The sequence below is a fragment of the Parus major genome, chromosome 3 (genome assembly GCF_001522545.3).
Source record: "Parus major isolate Abel chromosome 3, Parus_major1.1, whole genome shotgun sequence".
In the NCBI taxonomy this organism is placed as follows: Eukaryota; Metazoa; Chordata; class Aves; order Passeriformes; family Paridae; genus Parus; species Parus major.
In genome coordinates, this window is record NC_031770.1 from 3,283,603 (window position 1) to 3,292,416 (window position 8,814).

The 8,814-nt window shown below is 55.5% G+C and overlaps 1 protein-coding gene and 1 long non-coding RNA gene across 6 annotated transcripts in view; one reads left to right on the plus strand and one right to left on the minus strand.

Moving 5' to 3' along the window:
* Nucleotides 1-2,456, minus strand: part of BCL11A (BAF chromatin remodeling complex subunit BCL11A) — a 71,032-nt gene extending 68,576 nt beyond the window's left edge. For all 5 annotated transcript variants that reach the window (XM_015622598.1, XM_033513172.1, XM_015622597.2 and 2 more), the window contains exon 1: nucleotides 1,855-2,456. In XM_015622598.1, coding sequence (XP_015478084.1) covers nucleotides 1,855-1,909 — 55 coding nt within the window. In that variant the 5' untranslated portion in view covers nucleotides 1,910-2,456. The remainder of the gene's footprint in view (nucleotides 1-1,854) is intronic.
* Nucleotides 2,457-4,741: 2,285 nt separating this feature from the next.
* On the plus strand, nucleotides 4,742-8,155 carry LOC117244120. Its single transcript, XR_004496608.1, has 2 exons — nucleotides 4,742-5,781; nucleotides 7,911-8,155. It is a non-coding gene; the product is annotated as an uncharacterized LOC117244120 (long non-coding RNA).
* Nucleotides 8,156-8,814: the final 659 nt, after the last annotated feature.

The following is an 8,814-nucleotide window of genomic DNA, read 5'->3' on the forward strand; positions in this document are numbered from 1 at the left end:
CCGGCCGCCGCTCCCGCCCCGCACGTGAAGGCGCTCCGCGCCGGCCCGCGCGTTTCTCGGCGAGCAGCAGCCGCGGGGATCCGCGGGGATCGGCGCTGCGCCGGGGGCCGACTCGGAGCCCCCCGCCCCCTCCTCTGCTCCCGCCGCGATCCCCGTTCCACGCATCCCACTTCTACGGCTGACCGGGAAAAACACCCCCCGTACCCCATTTCCAGGGGGGCACCCATCCCCACAAGCCAGTGATGCTGCACCCCATCCCCATCCCGCCAATAAAAGAAAAAAAAAAATTTAAAAAAAAAAAAAGAAAAAAAACCCCAAAAATTAAAAATGCTCCCCGAAAAGTAGCGGGAAAAAGAGCGGAAAAACGTCTGGGGGCGGGGGGAGGGGCTGAGCCCCAGACACCCCCGGGTTTTAGGGCAAACTTTGGGCAGGCAGAGCCCCCGGCCGGCCCTGCCCGCGGCGGAGCTGCCGCCTGCAAAGAGCCAGCGCTGCTTCCTTCGCTCCATGTGCGAACCTGGCTGCAATGTCTGGGCGGCCGTGGGGGAAGAGAAATCGCGGCGGAAAGTTTGGGGGGTTTTGCGAAGGGCCGAGGGAGCCGGGGATGGTTGGCAGGAAGAAATGGCCCTGGGTTTTCTGCCATCCCTAGGAGGGAACAAAACCCGCCGAGAGTAATGGGAGAGAGAGAGAGAAAGGAAGAAATAAAGAAAAGGGGGTGGGGGGAAGGAGTGAGGAAAAGCATGCAGCATTTCCCCTTCCCTCAGGCTCACCCCGAGGAAAAGGGGATTTTTTTTTTTTCTCCCTTCCCACCCCCCTCGCCCCAAACCTTTCCAGCTCGAGTTGCCTTTTGTTGTGCAAAGAGCGCTCCCGCTTATCTTGCATCTAGCCCTGGTGTGTGGTGGCGGCTGGAGGGAGGGACGGAGGGAGCCGGAGAGTTTTTGTTGCGAACGGTGTGGTGGGGCTCGGGGTTTGTTTTTTCCCTCCCGGGGAGAGCGGATTTGGTTTGGGGTTGAAATGCGGCGGCGAGAAAGGGGCCGTTCGCGGGTGTGAGGGTGCGAGTGTGTGTGTGCGTGTGTGTGTGCGCGCGTGTGTGCTCAGCCCGGGCTCGCTCTCGCCTGTGTTTGTTGGCAGGAGGCTCCCCGCACACGCGGTGCTTGTAAACATTCAGACACGAGATTTTTCCCAATCAAAATCCACTTCCACTTTTTTTTTTTTTTTTTGAAAATCTTCCAAAAAATAGTAAGCGAGCGGGAGAACGCGAGGCGAGGGCGAGGAGGGAATCCCAGCCGCCGCGGCGCGGCTCGGCTCGGCTGTGTCCCACCCCCACCCCCGGGAGGGTGCCGCGGGGCGAGGGGGCGAGCTCGCCGGCAGCCCGGGGGGCTCCGGCCGCCGGACTTCCTCCGCGCTCCGCTCTCCCGCACATCCCGCCCGCCCGGTCACCGCGGTGTCCGGCGTCCAGCCCGCCGCTCCCGCAGGAATTTCTTCCCACTTTCGGCCGGTTGTGCCCCCGGCAGCCCCGCACCTCGCCCGCGCCTCTCCCGCTGCCGGGCGAGAGCTGCCGCTCTTGCCGCCAAAGAGCGCGGAGAGCGGGAGGCGAGCGCGGAGCGGGGCAGCGGAGTGCGCGCCGGCGGGCGAGGGGCACGGGCAGAAAGAGAAGAAAAGTCATCAAGGTGATTAAATTAGAGAGGGAGAAATTAACCGGAATGCCGAGAATCCCGAGCCGGCGCTGAGTTAATTTTTTCCCCGACTTGCTCACTCATTCCCACTTTTAATTTTTTTTTTCTCCCTGTTCTTGCTCGAATTAAAAATTAAATCCGTGAAGGGGAAATTAAATAAATTGCTCTCCGGGTTACTTACGTGAAAATTCCCGTTTGCTTAAGTGCTGGGGTTTGCCTTGCTTGCGGCGCGACATGGTGGGTTGGTGGCTTCGGTGGCTTGTGAGTCGCTCGGTTCACATCGGGAGAGACGGGTTAGAGAGGAAGGAGACTCCAGAGAAAATATCTTCATCAATGTCTTTTGACATCCAAAATAAATTAGAAATAATACAAAGATGGCGCAGGGAAGATGAATTGTGGGATAGCAGTCATGGCTTTTTTTTTTTTTTTTTTTTTTTTTTTTGTGCAAGGAAAAAAAAAGAGAGAGAGGGAGAGGGAGAGAGAGAGAGGGAGAGAGAGAAGGAGAGAGAGAGATGAAAAAAATGGCAAAAGCCCCCCTGAGCTGCAAGTTCAAGTGCGGACGTGACGTCCCTGCGAACTTGAACGTCAGGAGCCTGGATGGACAGAGACATACAAAACATGGGCAGGGCAAGCCGGGGAGAGGGGAGGAGGGAAGGCGAAGGCAACACCAATGGACACTCATCAGGGGCTGGACATGAAAAAGAGAGCAGGACAAGCCAATGGACAGTGATCGCAGGGGGGAGAGGGGAGGGGGCGCGGCGGGGGGGGGTGCACCGGCCGCCCGGCGCACGCTGCCGAATGGAGCCGGGGGGCCGGGGGCGGAGGGGGCGGCGGTCGGAGCCGCGAGTGGCCGCGGAGGAGCGGGTGCAAGAGGGGACCCAGGAGAGGGGCGAGGGGGGAAATTAAACACGCACACGGGGAGAGAGAAGGGAGGAAAAGGAGCGGGAGAAAGCGAGCAGGCAGGCAGGCAGCGGCAGCTCTCGCACGCACACCCCCGCTGGAAAAGCAAACACATCGGTGAAGCCACAGTCGGGCAGAGAGGGCTGCGGGGCAGGCTGGCCGCGGGCTGTGCCGAGGAGGTGGGGGAGCTGGGGGAAGCCAGGTAGGACCGGAGACCACCCAAAAAGCAAGGGGGGGGCATCCGGCTCCCGGCTTCCCCGCTCGCCCCCCCCCCATCCCCCTCGAAGCCGCCGAGTCCCCTCCTCCCGGGAGCTGCGGCCCGTCCCCGGGGGACGGCGGCGGCGGCCCCGCAGGAGGCTGGGGGGCGGCGGGGGCTCGGGCCGGGCCGCGTGAAACTTCGGCCCTTGCCCCGGGGCGGGCGGGGGAGCAGCGAGCGGAGTTTGGCGGGCGAGGAAGCGGCAGGCACGGGAGGAGAAGCCGCAGGAGCTGGGCGCGGGGGGAGCGGAGGGCGGCGGGACCTCGCAGTTTTCCCCGCGGGCTGCTGGCGCCCGCCAGCCCCGGAGCCCCCCTTCCTCCCCCGGCGACGCTCCGAGCCCTGCCCGCTGCCACGGACTCTGAACGAAAGCGAAACGCGGGGCTGCCGGCGGCGGGGCGGCGCGGGCAGCGGGCTGGTAACGGGGGAGGGCGGGAGAGGGGGGGAGGCGAGGCGGCAGCAGGCACCGAGAAGTGGCTGGAGTTGGGAGGATGCGGCGGCGGCTGCAACTTCGCCGAAAGGACCCGGAGCGAGGCGGACGCTGCCGCCACCGAGAGGGATCAGGTTGCGGTAGAAATAAGCTCTGGAGGCGAACGGGTGTGCGCGGAGCAAAGTGCGGCTGCCAAGGGAGTGCGAGGGGGTAACCGTGGCCCGGACGGCGGCGGACAGCCGGAGCGGAGCGCCGGGCGAGAGCCCGGGGGGACGAGGAGCTGCCCGCCGCCGTGAGGGAGACTTGGCCGGGCAGAGCCGCGGCCGCCCGGGGCAGCGAGGGGGCGGCGGGGGCCGGGGCTCGGCGGGGACCTGTTGGCGGGGCGAGCCCGAGCGCGCTCCGGCGGAGCTGTCAGGGGCCGGGGCCGAGCAGCTCCGCCGTGCGATGGTTTCAGCTTCCCGCCAGCCGCCCCCCGGCTCCGCCCGCCACCGCTCAGCCCCCCCCTCGCTCCTGCTCCCCTCCTTCGTCCATCGGCACGGGGATGCGCCCCGCGGCTGCCGGGCAGGGTGCGGGAGCAGATGCGGGACGTGGCGGGGGGAGCCAGCCGCAGGTGACAACAGCGGCGGCTCCTGGGCTCACGCCGCTCGCAGGGCTGGCTGTGCCAGGCGTGCACATGTCCCTGCGCGAAACGCGGGCGTGTGTGTCTGTACCGGAGATGTAGATATATATATGGGGCTTGATTTATATCTAATGGCACGTATAAAGCTTTTGAAGGTGGCTGCAATGTAAAAAGTAATGACTTTATTACCCCTGAAAGGTTCTGCGGTTCGCAGTTAACACTCCTCTGAATTACAATTCATTACGCTCTCTAAAGCCAACCTGCATCAGAACACCTACCTGTGCTTATTCCCAATCACAGGCATCGTTTCATTGATTTTCTTTTTTAAAAATCATAGCAAATTAAGCACTTGGTGACAACTAAATCTGTTTCATTATCGTGCCGTGTTTGAGATTCCAGAGGTGACTTCCCAGACCGCATCTCAAAACCTACAGTCAGGAGCTAATTTTACAGATGCTTTCATGAATGGCAGCGAGGATGTTCTTACCATCAGCATGCCCTTAATTCCAGCACCGTAAAAATGCCTCGATTTAAATGGAAACTCGCTGCCTTAAAAAATAATATTTCATCCTGGCTGGATAATTATTAATATTAACATTTGATCGCAATAGTGCTGGCTCCCCCTCGTTCCTGTACCCCCCCCACCCCACAGCGCTTCGCATTGTCATGTGATTGGAGGGAGATAACAAACCTCAAGAAAGAAAAGGAGTGAGAAGACATTTTTAACACGGCATGACCGCAGATTAATAATGCAGGTGGGTTTTTATTTCATTGTATTTTTAGGGGAAGGGAACGAGGCTGTTTAACGAGCAGTCGTGGACACAAAGTGACTGTATTTACAATCCTTGATGTGGCTTTCGGTGGGTAATAAATTATGACAATATTAAAATTATTTTCTGGCAGCCCAGTTAACTGCGCTGGGGACTGTAAAGCCCCTACTGATTCCATTTATGCCTTGTAATTGCGGTCCACGGTCTCGCTCTAAACCTTTTGGTGTATATTGTGTGTAAACTTTTAGCTAATAGACTTTTTTTTGAATGGAAGGACTTTTCTCGGTACTTCCTGCCGTATACATTTTGTCTCTGATCTCTGTATTTAATGGCCAAGTCCTGGTTTATGCTTTATAATGTGTTGACAAGTTTTCTAACAGACTTTCTGAAATAATGCACATATATTCACGTCGGTTAGAAACTCCACAGTATTTTTAGAGTCGAGTAGATCTATATCCTAATGCACTGAGAGGGAGTGTAAATCATAGAGGATTTCATAGCCCTTTCAGTAGTTTTCTGTATGAAGTATGAGCAGCGTGGCCTCCAGACGTAACCTTTTAGAAAAAAAGACAGTGCTTTTATTTTATGGTGTAAAGTGCTTTTAGCTTCAGGGCTCTGAACGTGAATGTGGTCAACAAACAGCTCTTGCGAGGGAGTTTGCTCCAGCCTCAGCCCTGCGCCGGGCGCTGTGGGGAGGGATGCGGGGCCGCCCCCGGCCGCAGGAGCGGCCTGAGCCCCCCCAGAGACACGGCAGCCCCCGCCAGGGTCCTGGGCTCCGACACCCCGCGGAAAGGGGGGGTGGGATGGCCCCCGGCGCTGCCGGAGAGGCTGATGATGGCTGCGGGGTCAAGCCCCGGCGCGTCCGGGGGCAGGGGGCTGAGCTGGCCCCGGCACCGGCGGCAGAGACAGGGCCAGAGGGCACAGCTGGGGCTGAGAGCGCCCCAGGAGAGCTGTGGAGCAAGGGCGACGCACCCCATCACTGCCCCGCTGCACCCCACAAGCTACATCTCCTGTGTCTCTGCTTCCACCCTCGCAGCACCTCCGTGACACACCGAGCATCTCCAGCCCTCTCTGTAGCTCCTGCACGCTGCTGTCCCCTTGCTGGGCTGTACTAACAAACCCAGTGCGTGTGGCAGGTGAGCACGGTGAGAAATGCCCAAATGCTGACTGTAACACCTAGAAACCCTGGCAGATTGGAAGGGAAGGTGAAAACAAACACAGGCCAGCACGGAAGATGACCCAGAGATCATGTTCTGTGGATTGACACAAACTTGTGTCACCTCCTGCTCCTCCGTTCTTTGCCCGAAATGCAGGGGATGCCTCGCATCGTGCTGCAGCGTTTGGAGCTGCTGTCACCCTGGCCATTTTACCAGCTGCTCTTTGGCTATGGACTCCTAGCCCCAGAGCAAAGTCAGCTGGAGGAATTGTGGCCCTACATCTCAGCAAATTCTGGGGCACAGGCTGAAATCAGCCATGGTGGGTTTCAGGCTGCCTCCAAGGGGAAGCTAACCTTAGAGAAGGGTCTGTCTCATTAGCCGAGTGCCCACCCCGACTCAGGCTGTCTCATGTGAACCCTGAGACACCAGCTCATGCCCTGGAGCAGCTGAGAGCAGAGGTGGGCACCCATCCCTGTCCCACAGCAATGGCAGTAACCTGCAGCAGTAGGACACGGTGCCCAGGTGAGAACATTCATGCTGTAAAAATTAGTCTAAAATTTAAATCTGCCAAAATGTGTCCGTCCCTTTCCTCATACCTCAGCTCTCTGCCTGAGAAACAGCGTGGTCCTCCCTACATTCAAGCACCAGAGATTCTTAGAGGTTGCTGTAGGAAGGGATATAAAACTAGCATTGAGAAGTGTGGCCTTCCTCCATCTCAGAGGCAGGCACCCAGGAGCGGGACCTGAAGGTGCAAAGGAGCGCGACACGGTTCATGCCACGTACTGCTGTCCCTGCCTATCTGCTAATTTAGTGACAGACTTGGCAGTGGGTGAGTTCAGCAACTTTGGTGGGCAAATGTTCCTGCTTCAAAGCTCCAACTGTCGCTCACTCAGAGCAGGAATCTCACTTGCCAACATTACAGAACATTAGGACCAAACACAAATTCCAAAACTCTGCCAGTTCCCCGGAGCTGGGCTGCATTATATAACGGCAGATCGCACGGGGTGCTTTCCGACACCGTCTTGATAGTCTCAATCAGGCGGAGGCAACGTGGGTGGAACTCTTATCACACCAGGCTGACTCCTGTGAATGAGCAGAGGACTTGCACGTTCTAGAAATAGTATGTGCATTAGTATTCCCGCAGGAGAAACTTGGGTGCGCTGCTTTGCCTTTTCTCCTTTTTCTTTTTTTTCCCCCCTTTTTAATAAAGGCTTAAAATAAACTCTGATTTTGCAAGCTCTTACTAGCAAGCACAGCACACACAGCAGCGAGTCCGTGCAGGATCACAGACATCTGAGCGCCAGGTGACAGAAAGATTTCGTTATCGGCTCGCCCTAGGCAGGACCTGGAATAAAACCCTGAACTTGGGGAGACTTTTTTTCCATGGGTTTCCGCAAGGCCTGGGATTTCAGCCTGCCCCTGCTTGCACAGCACCTAGCACGATGGAGCCCTGAGCCTTGACTGGGCTTTCTGGGGATAACTATAAAATAAAATAAATGGCACAAAGTGCTTAGGGAAGAGACTTTGAAGTGGCAAAAACCCTCCCTTGAAGCACACAAAGGGTTTTATGTGTGTGTGGGCAGGCAGAGTAAGGCATTACTAAAAATCTCATTTTTAATCAAATGTTTGATTTCAGCCAAACTGGGTTTAGTTTGCGCTACTTGCTTAGTTGTCATATTGTAGGTTTAATAGTTATACATTGTTTTGTAAGTAAACACGTAACCTGTCCTTGAGTGTTTCTATGCTACATTTCAAGACAACGTGATTTAAACTATGTGCATTTAAAACCTCCCAGAACCTGACCTATAATGCAAATCCATACAGTCTTAATTATTGCAGCACCAGCAGCACAGGTGAGGTAGCTGAGCTTTTGTTACTGAAGAGGCAAGGTAGTTACGGTCTGTCAGTGCTCCTGTTACAATCCCCATCTTGGAGAGGTTATAACTTGGGCTGGGTAAATCTGATTGAGCTGAAACTTGGGATTCCAACTGTCAGTCCATACAGGGAGTCATCATATGAATAAATGGCTTACCCATTGCTTGATTCACAGACTTTTATAAAATGATTTTTAATGGGTTTTAATGTTTTTTTCTTTTACTGACATCTAGGGTATGAATTTGGTACTTCTAGCTCTTCTGAAGCTCCACACTCAATGGAATATACCCAAGGTAAAGCTACAGCTACCCTGAGGATTTCACGGGGCACACCTGCAACCCTGACCCACCTGCGTGCTCCTATACACTGAGAAGAGGCCAGGAACAAGAAATGACACTTTAGTTATCTCCAAAGAGGGTGCTAAATGTGTACGATAAAGAGAACATAAATAAATATTTTTGCTAACAGTTTCACATAATCTTTTAATCTTCCTGGGCTTTATCTTCCCCCCAGAAATGTGTGGAAATGAGTCCTACCTGTGTGCTGGCATCACAGTCCTACCTGTGTGCTGAGCCAATCAGATTTGAATATTGAACCTGAGTTTAGATATCAGTTTTTGTTAAAAAGGATTTTGCTGATAAATGCTCCCTACTTTTCTCTAGCTTTAAACTTCCAAAAGTCAGTTTTTATCACCTCAAATCACACTAAGACAAATAGTGCATGTTTAGTTTAGATACAGACTCGAGATTTTCCTTGACCCCACATCAAACAAAGCCCAGCCCAGAGTCAGAAAGATGAGCCACGAGCTGTCACAGAGCTGGATTCCACAGTTTCCGTGCCCACCTCCCCACACCGTTAAGGAGCAGGAACACCTGAACTCAAGAGCAGCATCTCCTTCTGTTTCAGGAAGAGTTTTGACCGAGCCTGGCTGCAGCCAGGGGCTCTCACACTGCAGGGTTGTGTGCTGGGTGAGCCATTCCCAAACAAAGCACTGGGAGAAGGCAGGTGCTCCTTGGCAAGGTGTTCCACACATCCAAATCCCCCCATCACAGGAACCCCTGATGGCACAAGTTGGTCCTTTTGTGACACTGCTGAGATCCCAAGCCATGCATCTAAGCAGGTCACTGTGTCCAAGAC